Genomic DNA, 22,179 nt, shown 5'->3' with positions numbered 1-22,179 from the left:
AAGCTAAGGGCCCTCCCCTGAAGGAGGGGGACAGCAAAGCGATCCTGTTGACCCCTTCATTTAGAACTTTGGACTCTCGAGCTGGGAGACAAGAAGCCTGTGTTGTCTTAAGCCATCGGGCTTGTGGCAGGTTGTCACAGCAACTCGGGGACAGCAGCACAGTTGCCCAAGCCCTGCCTCACGCCCCCCACCCCCACCCCATCCCTGTCCCTTGAAGACTCCTGGGGTGCAGGGCACCCAACGGAGCCACGTCCGGCTGAGCCTGGGAAACACTTCCAGAGCAACAAGGCAGTTCAAGGCCTTGCTGTGCCCCCTGGGTACCTACGTTCCCGGGTGCCGAGGTGCAGCCCCCAGGCTTCCAAAAGGCAGTTGGCGGGGTGCGGGGAGGGGGGCAGAGAAGAGGAGGATTTGGTTCAATGACCAAACTGAAGAGGCCGTGTTGCTCAAACACATAGTTCCAAGTTTAATGTCTGAAAGAGCACCGGGACAGCACAAAGCAGCGGGCGGACCCTCCGCTCACCACACGCCCGTAGAAACACCGTTTCCAAAGTCTGACCAGCAGAAGTCCTTCAGAGGGAAGGATGTGCAGGCCCCAGACCCGATGATCAGGCCCCGGGGGGGTGGGGGGAGGGGACAGAGGGATGGGTCCAGGCCAAGGGTCACCAGGGAAGGGAGGTTCCCATAGGGGCTTAGGGGCCCAGGCAGGTAGGAGAGGGACCTTGGCCCTGGGCATTAACAAAGAGAGGCCGGGAAGGGCTGCCGGGCCACAGTCGGCCACGGGCCAGAGCACCAATTCTAGGCAGTAGCCGCGTCGGGTGTTTCTACACCCCATGCCCCAGAGAGGGTTCTGACTCCAGTGCTTGAGACGTGCCTTCTCCCTGGTCAGGGGGACGGTGCCCCACGGGGACTCCGAGACAGGCCGAGGGGGAGCCTTCTAGCCCCTTCCGGCCCTTCCCTGCTCTGGGGGCCAGAGGAAGCCCCTGCCCTGCTGTCCTGGGCCGCTGGTCCAGGAGGCCGGGGGAGAGAGCACTGAGCCCTCAGGGAAACAGGACTCGAGATGGTGTGCAGGCAGGTTGTGTAGCAAATATCATATAACCGTGACAGCTGGTACAAAACTCAGGCCCCGGCGTCTTCCGTGGCTGACCCGTCTGAGAGGAGGAACAGAAAGCCAGGGCCGGGGTAGCAGGCGTGAAGCCCCTGCCCGGGAGCTCCGGGGAGTCTGGGGCGGCGGAGCAGAGCCGCACCAGGGTGGATGGCTCTGCCTTGGTGATGCTGAGTGGACCCGGGGACTCCCCAAGTCCCCGGCTGCTGTCAGGAGTCTGTGAGTTCCAACAAGCAAGCTGTTCAGTCTCAGCCCAGAGGCCAAGGCCAAGGGCTGGGCTGTCCTGCTGAGAGCCGACATTCGCTCCCCACCTCCACCCCCCAACCCCCCGTGCCCGGCCCCAACCCCCACTCGCTGTTGTGGCTCAGAAAGACCAGCTGAAGCCTCCTCGGGCAAGGCCGTGATGGCCCCAGGACATGGACGTCAGGCCAGCTGTTGCCCAGGAAGGCTCATCAATGGCGAGGAGGGTCCCACGCCCTCCGCCCCTTCCCCTGGGGCCCGCAGCGCCCCCATCAGGTCTCTGGCAGGAGGCTCGCGCAAGCTCAGGCTGGAGCCACCTCCCCGGGGAACTGGCGCGGCTGGTGGGAAGGCAAAAATAACAGCGCCTCCCTTTTCCCACACGGCTTATTTTGCTTCTTTCACAAACTTTACCATTTCCTTAATTAGTTCCAGCCTCGGGCAAGGATGACTCGGGGACACCCTGCCCTGTGGCCGCGCGCCTGCTGGGTCGCCTGAGGATACGTGCGTGGAGGGGAGCGGTGGGGGGGGGGTGTCCGTCGTTGTCGCAGGTGACGGCCCGATGGGCCCACTGAAGGGCCCCCAAGGCCGGGAAGCATAGCCCATTCTGCTCCCTGCTCCGCAAAGGGCGTCGTGTCGGGGCCAAAGCTGGGTGGTGAGGGGGGGGGGGAGCCACGACTGGGGTTGGGGCTGCAGCGAGACCCATGCCTCCCCCCTCCCCGGGGTGGGGGTGGGGGGTGCAGGGCCTGGCGGGGCTAGGGCTCCAAGGCGTGCTTGACCAGGTAGCCGCTGAAGGTGATGTAGGTATCGAACTCGTCACTGAAGATGGCGTTCTCCCGCTCGCCCTTGAAGAGGCGCACCCACACCTCATCCTGGTCCCGCAGCTCCAGCATCAGGCTCTGGCTCTGCATGATGCTGCGGTCGCTCACCTGGGCGAACAGGATCACCACCTCCTCCCCGTTCTTCATGATGTGCAGGTACGTCTCCTTCTGGTTCCAGGTGTGCACGTTGAGGCTGAAGAAGTAGATGCCCGGCACGTAGCAGTAGAACTTGCCGGTGAACATGTTGAAGTGGCCGTAGAGGTTCACGAACTCCGTGTCGAAGATGACCGTCTGGTAGTAGTCGTTGCTGTGGAGGGGCTTCCTGCGGCCCACCGAGAAGGCGGCGTAGTGGCTCTTGCAGCGGTCCCCGGGGGCCCCCATGGACCCTTTCTGCCCCTTGGGGCCCGTGTGGCCTCTGGCGCCCACGGAGCCTGTCTTGCCGTACTTGCCTTGCAAGCCTCGGTCCCCTCGGTCCCCTTTCTCACCTAAAGGGACAGGAGAGCACGTGGCGTCAAGCAAAGCTGGCCCAGCCCCCACGGCTGTTCTATTTTCATCCAGAGGCCATCATTTCCCCCCCGCCCCCCCCCCCCGGTCCGGAAAGTGCTGGCAACGCAAAGGGAACATATGGGTTTGTCCCAAAGCAGCAGGCGCTGTGGCCAGGCCCGCGGCCGACTCGGAGCAAATGCGCTGCAGATGCTGGCTCGGCCGGGCGCTTCCCGGTCAGGGTTTGTGGGGCCGCGGGAGGTGATCCGGAAAGCGGGCTGGGGGCCGAGCCCCAGAACAGAAGATGCAGAGGCTCAAAGGCAGCCGAGGAGGGGGTGGCAGGGGAGGGGGGTGAGACCCTTCTCAGGCCCGGGTCCTTAGGGCCTCTTCTTTCCAATCTGACCTCTTGGAAAGGGGACAGAGCCTCAGATGGAATTTTCTCCTCCTCCACCCCCGTGCCCTGAGGGTGGCCCGTCTCATCTACCATAAAGACCACATCTTCTCGGGGCGCCTGGGGGCTCAGGCAGTTAAGCACCTGACTCTTGGTTTTGGCTCAGGTCCTGGTCTCACGGGTTTATGAGTTCGAGCCCCGCGTCGGGCTCCACCCTGACAGCACGGAGCCTGCCTGGGATTCTCTCTGTCCCTCTCTGTTTTCCCCTCCTCTGCTCTCTCTGTCTCTCAAAATAAATAAACTTTTAAAAATTTTTTTTAAAAAAAGAAAGACTACATCTTCTCCCCTCCCCCCTCAGAACAGAGCGCTCCCCACCCCCACCCAGGGGAGGTCCCCCCACCCCCACGGTGGCTTTGCAGCAACCTGACCTTTCAGGATGGTGATGTTGATCTGCGGCACTGGGATGGCCTGGTACACGGGGCTGCCGGGGTCACAGCAGCGAAAGCACCGGGAAGCGGCCACCTCGTCCCCCTGCCTGGAGCTGTATTTTTCATGGTTCTCTTCACCCCTAAGGGAATAAAGATGTTATCGTGAAAGCCAGGAGCGGGGACTTCTTCTCTCTCCTGCTGCCTGGTCTGCCCGCTAGCCTCCCCTCTCTCCTGGGCGTGGCAGGCTGTGCCCTCGCTTTCCCTCCACAGAGGCAGTATTGGCTCTTGGCAAAGTCTGGGGCCCTAAATGAAACTTCTGGAGGAGCCCCCGTCCCCCCACCGCCTTCTGCAAATGGTGGAGTAATTGAGGGCCTTGTGAGCCTGGCTGCTCGAGAGATCCTCTCGGCCCCTCCGGGAGGGGTTTTAGAGGAAGTTTAACAATGCTGCGAATCCCCTCCAGGCAGCTGTGATTCTAGAAGATACTACATTAAGCTGACTCATTTGTAAATGAAAGGGCTCGGCCAAATCTTTAGGGTTCCTTTGAGCTTCCGCAGCTGGAGACTGGGCTCCAATGCTTACTACGGACTTTAGGACGTTCGAGGGGCGGCTGGGGCGGGGTGGCGGGGACGGCTCCCTGCTGCCACCTCGCGGCACCTCCCGGCAATGCGCGGTGCTCTCTGGCTTCCTCTCTTGGCTCCCAGGCTCTGGAGCTGATGGTACCATCTCAGAGGCAGTCATTCCATCTCAAAAGCCCGGTTCCTTCCCTGCCTCCGCAGGACAATCCAGGAAATGGATCTGTACACACTAAATTCAGGCCCCACAAGTCTGGACTCCCAGGTGGACCCCTGCCTCTTGCCGGAAGCCTCCATCTAGAGTCTGCAAACCCCACAAACGTGATGGGTCCAAATGCATCTGCCCATAACTCCGCCCCCAGAACCTTCTCCTTCTAAGCTTCCTCACGTTACCATCATCAGCTGCCCAGAATGGAGCTTCAGGCTCATTCGGGAGGTGTCTCTGGCCTCACCACCATGTTCTGAGGATCCCGGGGTCCTGAGCGGTCAGCACCCCCACCAAGGTGCCTGCAGAAGCTGGGTCCTCAGGTCCCCTCATCTCTGGGGGACCCTTACCACACGACCGCCCTCCTGGCATCTGCCTCCCCCTACACCTCCCATCCAGCTTCTTCTCTGCCTTCTCCAGCCTTTTTTCTGGAACCCCAGGACACTGAACCGTCTCCATGACACCCCCACCCCCTCCGTGATAATCTTCTATGACTCTCTGTAGAATTAAGTTCAGGAGAGACCCTTCCCCCCCAGGCTCCTCTCCCTTCCCATTCCTACCCTCCGCTACCCCAAAGCCACCTGGTGCGGCCACAACTTCCCACACACCCTCCTTCTGCACCTGGATGCCTCCCCAGGGGTCCTTCAAGTTGAGGTCACTCCTCTGCTCCGTCTCCCCCTCCTCCGCCACCCCCAGCATTGCGGGCACACCTGTCCTACCTCACTGCTCACTGCTCACGGCTCTGCTCCCCCATGGCCTCCGGGTTCCCAGAAGAATGACAGTCCCAGGGACTATCATTCGTGATATCCCCTAGTCCCTAGCGGACGGCCAGACCAATATTAGACGCTCAATGTTCGTTGAATGGAAAGAGAGAGGAGGGGGGAGGGGGAGGAGCAGGAGCTGACAGGTGTCCCCGTGCCACATCCTATGCAATTCCATCGTTCTCTAAAGCTCGTGCGAAGCCTTGGGCATCAAGTCGGCCCACAGCTCAAAATAATGGAGAAAGTCGAAGCATCGAGCTAGAACCTCACATGTGAGGCATGTCAGTTTCAGGAGTAATCCCCTAGGCATTTTGCGTATCCCTACAAACATTCCAAATAGCCTGAAGTCTACGTCACCGAAGGTCATGTATATGAAGATGGAATCATTCAGCAGAAATTCATGACTTGTCAGGAAAAGCCGCCCCTCCTCTCCTCTCCAGTCTGTAACCTGGTCAACTGGTCAGGGGCCCGGCTCACAGCACCATCCCTGCCTCCTACGAGCAGGGTGTTCTCAGAACCCTGGAAGATGCTCTCGAAGGACAAAGCTAGAATGGAAAGGCAAACCGAGGGCTGGGGTGGGGGGTTGGTGTACTCTTTTTTTTTAATGTTTATTTATTTAATTTTGAGAGAGTGAGAGATAGACAGCAAGCAGGGAAGGCGCAGAAAGAGAGGGAGACGCGCTGTCCGCGCAGAGTCCCACGTGGGGCTCGAACCCACGAACCGAGAGATCACGCCCTGAGCAGAGAGTCAGACGCTTAATGGACTGGGCCACGCAGGGGCCCCTTGGCGAACTCTTTATTTAAGGATGTGTCTGCAAAACCTTACACAGACTCAATCCCTTGGGGTTGGAAGGAAGTGGGTCACGGTCCTCGGTTTCAGGGACGCCTCCCTGGAAGGAGAAATGGCCGGTCTGTCCTCCCGGACCCGCCTCCGCGAGGCCCTTTCCTCGGCCCAAGCTACGCTCCTCTGCGCCCAGCCAGGAATGAGCCCGGGGGGCCCTGGACCCCGCGCTCAACCCGCCAAGCCGGAGCACCTGCGCGCACCCGCCCCCGTCTCTCACCTGTCCTGGTGGTCGAGCGGCGGCCCCTCGGTCCCCTCCTGCTCCGGCGGCTCCTGCGCGGCCCGCGGCGCTCGGCCCAGCACCCGGCCGCAGGCGGAGGCCAGCAGCAGGCAGCACGCCAGCCCGAGTCGCAGTCCCCGGGAGCCCATGTTCCTGCGCGCCCTGCTGGGAGAGACACACGAGCAAGGACACGGGCGGGGGGGGGGGGGGCTGCAGAGGGGCGCCCAGAGGTGCCACCAGGCCCAGGAGGCCGGGAGCGGAGACGTCCGGGAGGGCGACCACACGCACTGTCACCCTCACACGCTCCCACATGTTCTCCACAGTCTTCCACGTGCACGCATGTACTTAGTGCCCTCACACTTAACACGTGCACACGTATACTCAGTGCTCTCACACTTCCATGCACACGTGCGCATGTATACTCCGTACTCTCACTCGTACATGCACACATACACTCGGTGCTCTCGTGTGTTACACATGTGCACACATACACTCAGTACTTACGCACATGACACACACGGTGTAGCCAGTATCCTCACATTTATATGCACATGCATGCCCAGTACTCACACGACAGTGTGCACACGTACACTCGTGTGGTCTTGCACTTCCACGTGTGCACAAGTATACTCAATACTCACACGTGGCAGGTGCACCTGAAAGCTCACACTCACACCTGACACACTTGTATATACACGCACAGGCTCTTGCACTCACACACATTTGCACGATCCTAACACAACCACGCTTACACACTCCTACACCTCAATGCACACTCACATGCCCAGTGTACATACTGTTGCACACTTGACACAGTCACACACGCACTCCCACATGCATTCAGCACACTCAGCACAGGTTTACGCACACACTCCCACATATGCACACCTTCCACACACTCGTACCCATGGGCATGCTGACACAATTAACGTGCACGCCCACACACTCTCCCACAGCCACACACACGTGCATGCGCACACTGTCATGTGCACACGGACTCTGCCCCTGGAGCCTCGGGCTGGCACTGGAGCACCAGGCTGCCTGCTGCGGTGAGCACAGCCACTGCCCGGGCCACCACGCCTCCCAGGAAGGAGGCCCCTCGCCCGTGGGCTCTGCAGGTGACCATTTTCAGCCCTGTTAGAGCAATAACCACACTCGCAGGTGAATGGGTGCAGTCACTGTCCTGTGCTGTGGGCGTGGATGGGGAGGGAGGGACATCACGCAGCTCACTTAGGGCAGGGGTGGGGTCCAGCCCCTGACGCCTTTGTTGCTCATCAAAGCCAACTCCGTGTCTCTTGCGGTGTTCTCAGGTGAAAGCTCTGGACGGATCCTCGCCCGGTATTGAGAACGGTCCTTCTAGAAAGGCACATCCACTGGGGGTCCCCAGGGAGCCCATTAGGGGGCAGTGCTTGGGCTTAAAATAGGCAAAAAGCATCCTATCCACTTCCACCATTAGAGGCATTGCCCCCAGCTAACTTGGGGAGCTTCTGGATGGATGGATAGACCGATAGGTGACCTTGACTGCTTCTGGTGGGTTGGGAAACCTCCCCACTGCAGGAGTGAGTAACTGGTCACTCCCAGCCCATCTTTGTTCACCAAAACATACAAGTCAACACCTCAAAGGGCCCGCCAGGACACCCTGATCAATGCTTTCAGCTGCCCAGGCAGTAACAGAGGCCCAGCGGGAATGAGAACCACCCTCCCCTCGAAGCCAAGTTAGGAGTGGGATCCACCTTGTCACTGGCAGGCAAATCTCCGAAGGGCCCAGGTCTGATTTTCCTTCAGTTCCTCCTTTTGGTTTAAGGAGAATTAAGTACTGAGACAGATTTCTTTTGTTGTCAGTAACCATCTACCCAGATCAATGTTCCTTTCGCTGTTCATGGGAGGCCCTAGACTTCCTTCCAACACCCCGCTGCTCAGAGGCCTTGTGGCTGGCAGGTCCACTTTGGGGCTTGGTTCTTCATTCTGTGTGCTGGCGGGCTCGCCGTTCTAGCTCTGCAGGGAGGGTGCTCCGTTAGCCCTCACTGCCGGAGCCCCCATGTCAAATGAAGACAACATGGGAGAGGCGGAGAGCCAGGACCCAGAGCCCTGGGACATGAAAGGCAGAAGCCAGAAGTTCTCCAGATGGGGCCTCGGATATGTGATGAGCCTCTGAGCTAGGGAGGCTGCCTCCCCAGAAATCCCCTCCTTCCTTGTCACCCACAGCTCTGCCAGGTCTTCAGTTCTCTGCAGGACTCCCCACCTCATACACTGCAGTGAACTAGCTGGGCCTCCCCACCTGCAAGTTCTCTACCAGCCAACCATCCCTCTCAAGCACCAGGGCCCAGAGAGCTTCCCGATAACCAAGAGACTGCTTGGACCAGCCCTCCACTCAGAATCTCTGCTGTATCTGTTTATGTTAATTTATAAAATACATATTAAAATTATCTATCCATATATCTATTCATCTATCCATCCATCCATCTACCCATCTATCATTCCATCCACCCATCCATTCATCCATCTATCTATCATTCCATCCATCCTTCCACCCACCCACCCATCCACCCATCCATCCATCCATCCATCCACCCATCCATCCACCCATCCATCCATCCATCCACCCATCCATTCATCCATCTACCTATCATTCCATCCATCCATCCACCCAGCCATCCATCCACCATCTATCCATCCATCTATCCATCTATCCATCCATCCACCCATCCATCCACCATCTATCCATCCATCCATCCATCCATCCATCCATCTACCCATCCATCCATCCACCCATCCATCCACCCACCCATCCATCCACCCATCCATCCACCATCTATCCAACCATCCATCCATCCATCCACCCATCCATCCATCCACCCATCCACCCATCCACCCATCCATCCATCCATCCACCCACCCATCCATCCACCCATCCATCCATCCATCCATCCATCCATCCACCCACCCATCCATCCATCCATCATTTCTGCTTGACAGGGCATACATGACACCCCAGGCTGTCCCCACTCTTTGGCTGCATTGTACAATACCCTCAGCCTATGCTGGAGCTCCCTGCTTTGCACACACTAACATCCACACATACCACCTGGGAAATATGGTTAAAATGCAGATTCTGCTTTCTGCACTTTCAAAAAGCCCAGGTGCTGCCAGTGCGCCTAGTCCTTGGACCATACTTTGAATCCCAGCTTGCAGCCACATCCCCCAAACCCCTGGCATCTGTCCATCTGTTCGCATCCTTCGCCCCTGGCCGGGAGTTCCCCTTCGCCTCCTCTCTGCTACTAAAAACCAGCCTCGTAGGCCAACAGGTGCAGCAGGCGCAGTACTGAGAGCATCCCCTCCAAGCATCATCTCACTGCATCCTTCTAGCCCGGTGAGTGAGGGTTAGGTCTGAGAACACGTCCTCCTTAAGAAATCTTACCCCATCATAGGCCTCAGAGGGACCTACAGGGAACCCTTAAAGGAGACAATACTCATTCATTATTACACCAACCTTAAAATGACCAAACAGAGATGTAGAGAAGTTGATTAGCCTAAGATGGCCCAATCATTTTATTTTATTTTTTTAATGTTTATTCATTTTTGAGAGACAGAGTGTGAGCAGGGGAGGGGCAGAGAGAGAGGGAGACACAGAATCCAAAGCAGGCTTCAGGCTCTGAGCTGTCAGCACAGAGCCTAACACGGGGCTCGAACTCATGGACCATGAGATCATGACCTGAGCCAAAGTCAGACGTGACTGAGCCACCCAGGCACCCCAGACTGCCCGATCCTTAACCGGGGGCTGGAGGGGGGCACTGGATTTGACTGCAACAGGCTGTCCTCAGATCACATCACTATCTTACCTGGCCCTCAAGACCAAAGCCGAGTGCCTCTCCGTGCTCCTGATGCCTTTCCAGACCCTCAGCTGGCAAAACCTCTCCCTCCCCATTTTAAACTTTGTTTTTCCTGTTGTCTTATTCTGTGGAGTTTTGCTTGGCGTGTAAGCTTCTGCACAGCACCCGTGACCTCCTCGGCGTGTCCATCTTGGACCGCCCAAGCATCCTGCAGCACCCTGAACTTGACTGCTACTCCACAAATATTTGTGAGCTGGAATTTTCTAAAGTTGTTTATTTCCCTTTTTCTGTATTTCCTCTATTCTTCCTTGGCCCCTCAATAATTACTCTTTTTTTTTTTCTTTAAATGCCAAGCTTGCATCACTCAAAAGGAAAAGAGGCTTTCCTTTCTTTAAACATTTTTTTTCCTGAATCCAAAGTAATATATATTCATTTCGGGAAAGTCAGGAAATAACAACGAAGACACATAAAAGGTACCTCAGATTCTTTTGTCCCCGGGGTTTCTCAACCTCGGCACTCCTGACATTTGGGGCTGACTCACTCTTTGTTGTGGGAGATTGTCTTGTGCGTTTGCAGGATATTTACCAGCATCCCTGGACTCCACGTACTAGATTCTGTTAACACGCCCCACTCCCAGCTGTGACTGACGGGCAATGATGTCTCCAGATTCTGCCACGTGTCCCCTGGGAGCCACCCCCCCCCCCAGCTGCAGATCAGGGCTCTACCCTCAATGGGAGCCCCATTTGGCGCATTGGCTCGTCTCCTACTGGTCTGGCTAAGGGATTTCCTGGACCTTGATCAGAAGAGGTGGGGACCAGGACGCAGCCGACCTAAGGGGGATGATAGCAGCCGAAACAGAGCCAGCAAAGTCAGAGGCGCCAGGCTGACATTGTGAGGGCGGCGGAGGCTGGTGGTTCTCCTCAGGAGCCTCCTCTTTGGGGCCAAAGCAAACCCTGGGTGGACTTTTTCCATCTTCAAAAATGTCTTCAGAACCTGGGGCGCCTGGGGGCTCAGTCGGTTAAGCGTCCAACCTCAGCTCGGGTCATGATCTCGCGGTCTGTGAGTTCGAGCCCCGCGTTGCGCTCTGTGCTGACAGCTCAGAGCCTGGAGCTGCTTCAGATTCTGTGCCTCCCTCTCTCTCTGCCCCTCCCCTGCTTGTGCTCTCTCTCTCTTTCTCTCTCTCAAAAAAAAATAAACTTAAAATAAAATTAAAAATGCCTTCAGAACCATTTTACCAAGGACCACAGAGAAGTCAGTGTCACTACATGATCATTTTCATAACTTTTTGGCAAAAACAGTATTGCCCAATGTCCAACCAAACTTGGCTCCAAATCACGTGTAGCAGTTTCCAGGGAAATGAAGTCACCTACAAAGGGTGAGGCTCTGGCCCCCAGTCGGGTAACTCAGAAGAATATGCGCACGCAGCAGAGGCAGGTCCGCGGGGCGGTCCGCCAGCCTGTACAACCCCCACCGCCGGGCCCACAGGCTGCCTTGTGGTCAAGGCCTCCGAGGCAGCTCCAACGTGACTCAAGTTCCCAACGTGCCCTTCTCAAACCCAGTGAAGAAATTCACCCACCAAATCCCACGTCGGCTCGGTGAACACCGTTTTCCCCCACTTCCCTGCCCCAGAGGACCCGTGGGTCTCCAGCCGCTGTCCTCTCAGCCCTGGCAGCTACCTCCTGCTTAACCTCCCCCAAAGGAAGACCCCCCGGGTAGGAGTGGGGGTGCGGAAGGGGAAATGGGCCACTGGCAGGGTCTGGAGGAAGACTGAGAACACGACCTTGTTAATAACTTTCATCCCTTTGGGGGCTCAGTCAGTGGAGCCTCTGACTCTTGATTTCGGCTCAGGTCATGATTCCAGGGTCGTAGGATTGAGCCCCGTGTCAGACTCCATGCTAAGTGTGAAGCCTGCTTGCGATTCTCTCTCCCTCTCTTTCTGCCCCTCTTCCCCACTCGCACTCTCTCTCTCTCCATCTCTCTCCCTTAAAAAAATAATAATAGGGGCGCCAGGGTGGCTCAGTTGGTTCAGTGCCCGATTTCAGTTCAGGTCATGATCTCGCAGTTCATGAGTTCGAGCCCCATGTAGGGCTCTGTGCTGACAGCTCAGAGCCTGGAGCCTGCTTTGGATTCTGTGTCTCCTTCTCTCTCTGCCCTTCCCCTGCTTGCCCTCTGTCTGTCTCTCAGAAAAAAATTAAAATAATAATAATAACAATAATTTTCATCCCTTCTCAGACCCTTTGTGGACCTGGGGTAAATCCTTGAGGAGACAGTATTCATACGCACGTTCAAAGTTCCTGGTATCTGTTCAAGAGGGGCCCCACATTGTCCCACCCGTGCTTTGTGGGAAACTCCCAGAGCTTGGGCACCACATGTTTGCATTTTTGCCTCGATGCCGCACCCAGCCCAGTGCCATTTGACAAAAGCATTTATAAAGTTTTCCGTCTTCCTAAATGCTCATCGGGTGGCCAGCTGCTCTGGGCGGCCAGAAGCCTAGGATCTCCCTGGACGAGAGGAAGCTTAGAAGACACGCCCGCGACCCCTGCAGCTCAGGGTTTCCTCTCGGCCGGAGCGACACACAGGCCTGGTTCACCGAACCCTCACAACTTGCCCAGCCTCGCGTCAGAGCTCAGGAGAAGTGATTCCGCCACCAACAAAGTTTCCTCCCTGACCTCGAGAAGATTACGGCCCAGCAAAGGAAGCGGACCCACATGTACCGTGTAGCTCAGGACAGAACAGCAAATGTTGAATCAAAACGGTAAAGTGGGTCACATCCCAGGCCTGTGCGGTCTGGTGTCACTGCCGCTGGCCGTGCGGGGCTGTTTCATTTTCAACGGATTAAATAAAATTCAAAAATTCAGTCCCTCCACGACACCAGCCACGTTCCAAGCCCTCCGTAGCAACGCGGCGTTGGTGGCTACCACGCTGGACACGGCACAGGACAGAGGGTTTCCGATCGTGGCAGAAAGCGCTATGGGTCAAACCGCGATCGATGGGGAAGGAAGCAGAACTAAGAACGAGCAGCCGGCCAGAAATCTGGGAGTCATTTGGGCTCCTTCCTCTCCTGCACCCGCCACATAGAATCAGTCACCAACCGCCTTTGATACCCCCGAAGGTCCCTCCTCCTTTCTACCACTTGCCTCCATGTGATGCTTTCCAGCAGCTCTAGCTGCACCCCAGACCTCACTGCACCCGAGGCGAGCAGCTTTGTCTGGCTTTTCTAGGGCCTGGACGTCACCCAAGATTTTACACGCAGCTCCCGAGGAAGCTTGGCATAAGAGAGGCCTGTCTCCCACACCTAATGGCTTCTAGGCCAAGAATGCAATGTGGCGAGCTGTATCCTCACTCCTTGCTTCAACGTGGCCTCTGACATCCCTCCTCCATCCCTCCACAATCGACTTCTGTCACCTCCCTCTTCCCAGCAACCTGTCAGCCCGCAAGGGAGCCCCGAGGCTGCCCGTCTCCACTTCCACATCTGGCAGAGTCCTCCCATGAGGAGCCCTGAGTTCTCCATTGGATCCCTTGTCCTCGATGTAGATCCTGGGGTGCCCAGAAGGGAGAAAGCACCGTGTTGGGGTGTCCCTGTGGCCCCGATGACTGTCAGGGTTTTCTCACATGTGACATCTGCTTTCCTGCCCCAGAAGCGATGCATCACATTGATTTTCCACTTACGAAACTCCTCTGGTGACGGGAAGGAAGGACGCAGAGTGACTTCCAGTTGACAAATGACATTTGCTCACCAGTTCCAGAAGCCCATTTAATATCTAATTTCCCTTCTATAATCGGCCAGCCCAGCGGCTCTCAGACCCCCTCCGGCTTCCCCCAAGCCCCGTAAAGGAAGCAGCAGTGGAGGGGCTGAGGAACCCCCTTATCGGAGGAACTGGGTAAGTAAGAGTGGGGTTCTGGCATCCATGCCACTCGCTGACTCTCACCCTTTCCTTTCTCTGAGAAGCTGTTCTCTGGCTCAGAGAAGAAGGCTTTATTGTTTAAGGTTTGGGGTTTATTGGTGGCCTCCAAAGCACATGGCCAGAGACGGACATGGGGTCTTTTTAGTTAATAAGAAAGAGCTCCCTTTTCCCTGCAGAGCAGGGACAAAACTGAAGAAAAAACAAGGTAAGAACTCCCCCCGCATCCGTGGGGCACCTGGCTGGCTCAGTAACAAGGGTCATGAGTTCGAGCCCCACACTGGGTGTAGCGATTACTTAAATGAGTAAATAAAAACCTTATGAAAAAAAGAATCCTCCCCCCCACCCCACACCAATTCCTAACATCTCCATCGCTCCTGGGGCAGCTGGGCCTCGGGAAGGGAAGGCTCACCCGACGTAGGGAGCGGGCACCACGCTGTGGCCAGGCCCCGACGGAGCGAGACCACGTGGGCTGCCAGCATCGGGCCTCCGGGGGCACCTGGCCAGCCCAGCCTCTGCTGCCCCGAGTCCGTCGCGGTGCAAACAAAGGCCTCCTTGACTAGAACACTGTCCTTAGATCACCTCCCAGCTGTGAGGCCCTGGGCTGCAGGCCTGGCCCTGCTCTGAGAGCTGCGTGACAGAGCAGAGCTCCTGACAGCTCAGGCCCGCCGTGAGCCCGTCTGCAGGTGGCCTGGCCCAGGGCCCACGTCCCCACAGCCGGGACGCCCTCAGGGAGGAGAGGACCTGGGACTTGCAGGGTCCAGTCCCCACCACGCCCGCCTCTTGACAAGCGCTACTGTGATTCTTCTGAGGCCTGGACACCAATCTCCCAACGTCTCGCAGGCACCTCCTGAGGAAGCGCGTCCTAAGCGAGAACTCAGTCCCACACCTAATGGCTTCAAGGCCAAGAGCAGGATTTAGCTCGGCATCCAATCCGCAGTCAGTGCAGGGCGGGCCACCTCTTCTCCCGTCCCTGCTCTGGCCCAGCCTGCCTCCCCGTGTTCATCCTTCACGGGCGCGCCCGCAGAGACAGGTGTCTATGGGGAGTCAGCCCCTCCCCCTTGAAACATGCTCTCCGTAGGGGCGCCTGGGTGGCTCAGTCAGTTAAGTGTCCGACTTCGGGTCAGGTCATGATCTCACAGTTTGTGGGTTCGAGCCCCGTGTCGGGGTCTATACTAACAGCTCAGAGCCTGGAACCTGTTTCAGATTCTGTGTCTCCCTCTCTCTCTGACCCTCCCCTGCTCATGCTGCCTCTCTCTCTCAAAAATAAATAAAACATTTAAAAAGAAAGAAAGAAAGAAAGAAAGAAAGAAAGAAAGAAAGAAAGAAAGACAGACACTCTCCGTCTGTCACTTTCTACAGTGACAGTTCCCTGAGATCCTCGTCCCCACCCCGGCCTGGCCGAGGAGGTTTAGGCTGGCCCGCGCCTTCCAGAGCCGTGGCCACTAGCCAAGGGGGCCAGTTAAATTCGTTAAAATGAAGCCCCATGAAGAATTCGGTTCTTCTCGTCCGCAGCAGGTGATGTTAGGGGACCAGCGTCTCAGACGGCACAGTTGGGACAACGTTTCTATGATGGAAGAAAGTTCCACAGAGCCGCCTGGGTTATCAGCATTCTGAGCGCCGTCTCTCCGCTCCGCCTTAGACCCGCGAACCCCCGAATTAATTCCGCTCCGGACCCCACCTCACCTGCTTCTCCTGCAGCTACTGCGGCCGCCCACACAAGGGCGCCTGGCTGGGAATCCGGGGGCCACTCAGACCCCACCACTCAGACCCCACCTCTCACGCACCTGTCACCTCTAATCCGCCACCCAGCCTCCCAAGGGCCTCCGGTCCTCCTCGCTGGCCGGCCACCACTTCCTCCCCAGCTCTCCGCTGCCTGTCTCCCCTCTGTCTTCCAAGTTCCAACAAGGGAGGCACCTTGCAGAACTGCCAAACCTAATCCCACCCTGGGCGTCAAAGGCTTCCCGCGAAGAAAGGAGAGCGTGTCGGCCCTGAGCTTCACCACCCAGCTCTCGCCTCGCCTCCGGCCGAGCTGCCGCGCCGCCGCTCCCATCTGGAGCCGCTGGCAGACCCAACACAAGCCACTCGCTCGCCTCCCCCGCTCCCTTCCCCGCCACCCTCTCCGTTGTGCACACTTCAGAGCCCAGCCTGGGGGCACTCCTCCAGGAAGGTGCTCCCCGCGCCTCCCGTAAGGTCCCCCCCCCTCAGACAAGGAGCCCCTCCAAGGCAGCCGTGCCTCTTCTCCCTCGAGCCTCCGGAATCTGGTGTCTGATGCTCAACACTGAACTCCACGCTCACCGTCCGCGGAGCCACCATGCCAGCAGGACTCTAGGATCCCACACTTGTTGCTGGGGCCTCAAGCCAGGGTGTTCAAATCTCTCTCTAGCTCAGGGTGGGGCTGTTTGGGGAGAGAGGAGCAAAGGCGGAGAGTGACCCGGGGGCCCCCATGGGGTGCCATCGCAAGGCTGAATCCTGGTGTGGCCGTCTCCGACCATCTCACCCTCGGAGGCCCCTCTTATCTGCACTCAGAAACATCTCCTGCTTCACAAAGGGCCAGACCACCGCCCCCCCCCCCTTTAGCCGAGGTTCCAAGCTCCAGGAGGTGCTTGCTTCTTGCTTCGAGTAAAGGCAAGTAAATAAATAAATAAAGCAGGAGGGGCAGCTTCAGCCAGCCGCACCAATTAGCCACCTCTGTAAACAGATGACTGTTTGCAGATGTGGAAAGATGTTCATGATGAGTGAAGGTCAGGCTGGAAACACACACATCAATGCACATCCGTATGTCAGCCGCCCAGATCTGAAGGCCACCCACCTGGCTGCTAACAGCAAGGATCTCTGGGTGATGATAGTAGGGATGTTTGCCATTTTCTTATTTTGGCTTCTCTGGGTTTTTTTTTCCCCTGCCATATTTTTTCACATCAAGTACACATTATTTTCCACTGAGAACAATGACAAAGAAGCCCCGCCCTGGGGACTCAGAGAGCAGTTCGTGTATTCCGGGGGGGCTGGCGGTACACGAACAGGGAAGGAGAATGAAGGGGGGCGTGGGGACACTGCTGTGGCAGATCTGTGCCTCCTCGAAGTGGGGACCGCGTGGAGTATAAACTGACCTAGCGCTCCCGTCTCGAGTTCCTTCACCAGCGCTTATTGAAGGTCTGCTGTGTACCGGGCAGAGGGCTGGATTCCAAGGACACAGTGCAACAAGGAGACAGACTACCCCTCCCCCAACCCGCTCCCCCCCCCCCACACCCCTGGAGTTGCCATGGCTACAGATTAGGCCAGGGAGGGGCATCCACCTTGGACTAGAGTCAGGCCTGGTAGAGAGATCACGTTTCCTAGGAGGGAGTCCTTGCTCTGTCCCTGACACACCCCTCCCTGGTGGTACTTGGCCATGAAGGAAGCTGACTGAGGCCGTGAAACCAGAGTAAATGGAGCCAAATCCTTGCGCCCATCTTGAGGAATTCTGAGCAATGCCCTGGCGAGTTAATGGGCCCATTGGGAGCAGCCCCATCATTTATCAGAGATTCCTTCTAACAAAGCCCTAACACCATTAACGAAGCAAGCACCTACTACGTGCCAGGCTCCGGGCACCGCTTTCCGGGTGCCGCTGAGCTTGAGCCCTACGATGCACCTGGATTTCTCAGATGAGCAAATGGGCTCCGAGGGAAAGAGCTGCCCACCCCAGGCTCCCCAGTGGGAGGGGCTGGCGCTCAGGTGTGTCCGACAACACAGTGCCTTTTCCACCTCACCTCCAAGGGCCTTTGGAAAGATGCCAGGGGGGCAGGCTCATCCTGCCAGGCCGCAGTCCACCTGCTTAGCTCACTCGGTTAGAGCTGGAGTGGCAGCAGTGGACTTTGGCTCTGAGGGGTCTACCCACCAGCTGGGCCTTTGCATTCATTCATTCGGCAGGTTATGAGCACCTAGTCTATGCTGGGTGTGGCACGAGGCACAGGGGATGTGCGACCACTGTCCTCACGGCGGCCGTGTGCTAAGATCTCCCGTACCTCAAAATGCAAGAGGTGTGGTCCATTGCGTTTTTAGAGCATTGCTTTTGTGGGGTGGGGAGAACAGTCCACGGGTGAGCTCCGGAAAGGAGAAGGGGGGTCCACGTTGGGGAGGGCTGGCAAAGGGTTTTGTCCGGCCGCCAGTGCTCTCTGACGGGCAGAGGCCGCTTGGAGGGCTGGATTGCAAAGGGGCCCGCGGCCAAGCGCAGCAGACAGGAGCCAGCGGTGTAACAAATTGCCGCTGCAGTGGGAGCAGCCTGGGTGTCCTGCGTCTGCCCATCCCTTACGGTGCTGCTTGGGGATCAGGCTGGTGGGGAGCCCCTAGCGGAGGCTCCTGCAGAGAGAGACCCAGAAGGAAGAGAATGCAGGAGCCGAGGACGGAACAGAAAGGGGAAGGTGGGCATCAGGCTCCAGCCCACCTCCCCAGATGCCAGGGGCTCACTCTGCTTGCTCCCGAGGCACCGTCCTCAGGGCCCCTGCAATTGGATCTTCCCCAAGAACCGCGGGTCTTGCTGGCATAGCTGTACCTTTGTCAGGAAGTGGGAGGGCTGCCCAGAACGCCAGGAGAGTTGAAGGGCCCCACGTCCACCCCCAATGCCACGCGGACCCACCCATCTCTCGCCAGAATCCGCTTTCAGACTCCTCCCAAGGAGAAAGGGCCCACGTGTTTCTGAGCACGCCCAGCCCCCAGCTCTACAGAGCAGCCCCAGAAACTGCAGGGGAAAGTCGCAGGGCCCGCGCCCTGCCTCCAAAGCCACCAGGGCTGGCAGCTTGCCCAGGCGAGATCTTTTTCCCTCCCTGGTCCCTAGGGCAGAGGGCGGCTGGCAACCAGATGGCGCCACTTGGGGTGGGGGGTGCAACTCGAGGTAAAAGGTTTGGGGCGTTCCCCATGTATGGTTTTACAGTGGCCAGCAGGAGCATTTGACCAAGCCCCAGGCACCTTGACTCCTCCAGCCCTCCCCCCCACTCCCTGCCCCGCCTGTCTGCCTCTTTTCCCGTCTTCCCTTCTCATCATGCCTCCCTGCCCGCAGACCCAGCTCTGCTCTGTCTTGTTTCAAGGAAAATCCCTGCGGGAGCCAGGGAGATGGTCAGACACTGAGGCCCAGCCTGGCCCACGGCCATCCTGGACAGGGCAGGACGCCTGGCCCGTCCACAGCTGGACAAGGGGTAGACTCCGGGGGCCTCCGGGGCAGGCCGGAGACAGCCTGGCATGCAGGGAGGGGGCCTCCGCGCCTCTGCCCGCACCCCTTCCACGTTGAGTCCACTCCTGGAGAGCAAGCGTGGGCAAGAACGAGGGGCCGAAGGGGACGCCGGGAGCTCAGTCTCCTGCTCCACCACAAGCTTGACAAGGGCCCAGAGATGACGATGTCCCAAAGGCTCACGAGCTCCCGTGCCTGCTCACACCCCTGAGTCCCTCCCCACGAGGCTGAAAGACAAGGGTCTGAGCTGAAGGCCCCCCCGCAGGGCCCCAGAACCCCCAACCCCAGGCTCGCTGGGCTGCCTCGCGAGGGTGGACAGAAGCGCCGCGTGCAGGCTTTGAGGATTCTTTTCCACATTGTCCTCCAAGTGGGCAGACAGTTCCGCACGCTGTGTGAGGGCGCAGGGAGATACCCACGGGCCTGTCCAGGGAGCTGCCTTGTCTCCCTTGGCTTTAAGAAAAGGCGGATTTCAGCAGGTAAAGACAGGAAAAAAAATTAATAATCCTGGGCCCACGCGGTTGCCACGTCACCAAGGCGGAGTCCCCCGGAGCAGGGTGTGGGAGGGATCACCTCCACCTGAATATCTGGGCTCTCGGGGCAGGGAGATCCGGCTGCTTCTGAAACACCCATTTTCCTCTCCAGGGGATGAGCAGACAGCACTGCCTGAGGCAATGAGAGCCCAGGACCTTTCCATTCTTCCCGTCTGTCCCCAGTGAGCTGTCCCCGCCGGCGGCCCTGGGGCCCTCAGCCACCCCCAGCTCGAGGAACAGGGTCCCACACAAGGACACAAACCCGATGGCAAGCTTCTGTCCGGTGAGGACGCCCAGGAGAGCGGCTGTATCTGCAAAATTCTTTTCATCTTTGTTTTGATGGGTGAATTTCAGTGCCAGAATATTTGGTTTATGAGTCATGCTAATTACAGCCGGGGGTGGGGAGGCACCAGGAAGAACGGAAAAAAGCACGTTCTGAAACAACTGTGCTGTTGCCGGTGGCCCTGAGGAGGGAGGTTCACATCCCAGGATCGAAGCGGGGGACACCTGCGCACCTTCCTGGGACCGCGTCAGCTTCTCACCGTCCACCTGAGAGGGTGCCTCTCGCTGGCTGGCTGCACCTGTCCTAGGCAGGCAGGGACCCCCTCCGGCTGGATGCAGCCCCGCCCCAGACCTCCGGCACCCTCAGTTCTCTGTCTCCTTGACCCGTTGCTCACTGGCAATCCCTTCCTTGGCATCACCAGAGGCTTGAGATGGGAGGAGGAGGGAGAGAACAGGAGAGGGCAGCATTCCTGAGAAACAGAACCCAGCTGTCCTTCCTGCCCCCGGGCACTTTCTCCGAGGACCAGCCGGGAAGTGGATTTTTGCAAACTCGAGAAGATCAGGTCCCAGCCCCAGTTTGGAGAGCTGTGCATCCTTGAGCAAGTTACATGCCCTTTCTGGGCACAGAGATGCAGGCCTCCATCGGGTCCTCTATCCACTGTCTGTGGGCAGGTCATGAGCCTCTCTGAGCTCTTCAGGGGTGAGAGTGACATTGATAGAATCATCGAGATTCTGCATTTGCGCAGCGCCTGCCGTGTGGGACACACACACACACACACACCCTGCACCCATGGCTGCCATTGTTTTTATTGCCACGAGTGTTGCAGGTCACCCTAAGCTCCGCTCAGCTCTCAGGTCAAGAGGGAGAATGGGGAGGGAAGGCGGAGGGAATAACTCAACCCTCGCCCCCCCCCCCTTCGTCCGTATTTCTTCCCTCCTCTTGGTGCTGGGGACACAGGGCAGGCCTCTCCCTGCAGCAAACACAACAGTCAAGTGCATCTATTTGTGACCTTGCATGTGGGGCTGGCTGTGTGCTTCCTGCACTATAAACAGCAAAGCACTGGTGGCCTCCGAGGACCTCACGTCCTCCCCCAGGGACCCGGGTGGCCACTCGTGGTTGAGAAAACGCAGTTTCTCAGGACACTCCTCCTTTGCAGAGCTCGGACAGAAGGATCGCCAGTGTGCCAAACTGCCTCCATTCCTGGAAACCGAGTGAGATGGAAGGGCGGACGAGTCGCCGAGGGAGGCCGTTTCCTCTGCTGGAGCAGGAGGGACCTGGAGGGCCCGTGCACGCCCACAGGGGACACGGGGCCGCCCGGGAGCCGGCACTGTTAGCTGGGAACCCGGCTAACACTTGGGGGATCCAGGACAGGCGGGGATCACACCTGTCCCCGTGGAATGCCCAGAACAGGGCGGGGCGTGCCACCTCGACTCAGAGTGGCGTTTGAGGTCCAGAGGCTCAACGGCAGCTGGGCGACTGGGCCCCAGGCCAGGCGTGGTTCTCAGGGACGCAGGCAGCCCGGGAGCGTCCCCGGGGGAAGGGACAGTACTCCCCGTGTTCAGACCGAATCCCCTCCAGGAGCACCAAGACCATTAGACGCAGGGGCCAAAGTCAGCATTTCCAGTTCCGTGTGGGGTCCAAACTGGCCCCGGGCAGGGCTGGGCAGACCTGTTTCTCAGGTGACCGAGTCAATATTGGGGCGCCCCCCCCAGGGACAGCCGGGACTTGGGTACCATTCCTTTTTCTCTCACACCCAGAGAAGCGTGAAGCAAGATAATCAGCCTACAAAAAACGAGGGGAGGCACAGTCCTCAACATCCAGCTGCCGGAGCCCCCGCTCCCTGGTCACAAGGGGAGACGGCGACCCGGCTCTGCGGCACATCTGCGCACGGGCCTGCCCCGCAGCTCCCAGCCTTGCTGCCCCCGGTGCCGGTGCCGGTGCCACAACTGCCACCCTGGCCCCTCCCACTCCGCTCTGGCAGCCACGCTGGAGCCGCGGAGCAGCCCCGCGTCCTGCCCGCCAGCGCCACCACCTACCTCCAGCCGGCGGGCGGGCGTCCTGCAGCGGCCTCGCGGGCTTAGAGCATCTCCCAGCGGCCGCAGAGCCTCCTCCCGGCCAGGTCGCAGGGGGAAGAGCAGCCTGGTCCGCGGAGAGAGCGAGAGAGCGAGAAGGAAGGAAAAAGTCCTCCGGGAAGAAGGTGCAGAATGTGTGGGGGGGGGCCGCGGGGGGGCGGGTGCAGCCACCAGCCGGTCCCTGCCTTCCCGGCACCTTGACCTCCTCTGTTCCAAGGTCTCTCTGGCCAGAAGCGGAAGCGCGGTTTCTCGAAAGTAGAGGAAGAGCTGAAGAAAGCGGGACAGACTCGTAAAGAGCA

At 58.4% G+C, this 22,179-nt stretch overlaps 1 protein-coding gene across 1 annotated transcript; it reads right to left on the bottom strand.

Annotated features, from left to right (window-relative positions):
* Positions 1–439: 439 nt before the first annotated feature.
* Positions 440–21,945, bottom strand: C1QTNF1 (C1q and TNF related 1). The gene is made up of 4 exons (XM_039226304.1): positions 21,845–21,945; positions 6,061–6,222; positions 3,463–3,602; positions 440–2,645 (listed from the first exon to the last, which is right to left on the bottom strand). The coding sequence occupies exons 2-4, from the start codon at positions 6,207–6,209 to the stop codon at positions 2,095–2,097; spliced, it is 840 nt and encodes a 279-aa protein (XP_039082235.1). The 5' UTR covers positions 6,210–6,222; positions 21,845–21,945; the 3' UTR covers positions 440–2,094.
* Between the last annotated feature and the right edge of the window lie 234 nt (positions 21,946–22,179).

The sequence above is a fragment of the Hyaena hyaena genome, unplaced genomic scaffold, assembly GCF_003009895.1.
Source record: "Hyaena hyaena isolate Hyena2069 unplaced genomic scaffold, ASM300989v1 scaffold_21, whole genome shotgun sequence".
NCBI lineage: Eukaryota > Metazoa > Chordata > Mammalia > Carnivora > Hyaenidae > Hyaena > Hyaena hyaena.
The sequence above is the reverse complement of the archived record's forward strand: the minus strand, read 5'-3'. Positions and strand labels throughout refer to the sequence as shown.

Bases quoted from the DNA above. Each gene is read 5' to 3' on its own strand.
- C1QTNF1 (XM_039226304.1), bottom strand. From the start codon at position 6,209: ATGGGCTCCCGGGGACTGCGACTCGGGCTGGCGTGCTGCCTGCTGCTG. The intron at 3,603-6,060 runs GTGAGAGACGGG...TTATTCCCTTAG, and splicing joins CCGCTCGACCACCAGGACAG to GGGTGAAGAGAACCATGAAA. The intron at 2,646-3,462 runs GTCAGGTTGCTG...CTGTCCCTTTAG, and splicing joins CAACATCACCATCCTGAAAG to GTGAGAAAGGGGACCGAGGG.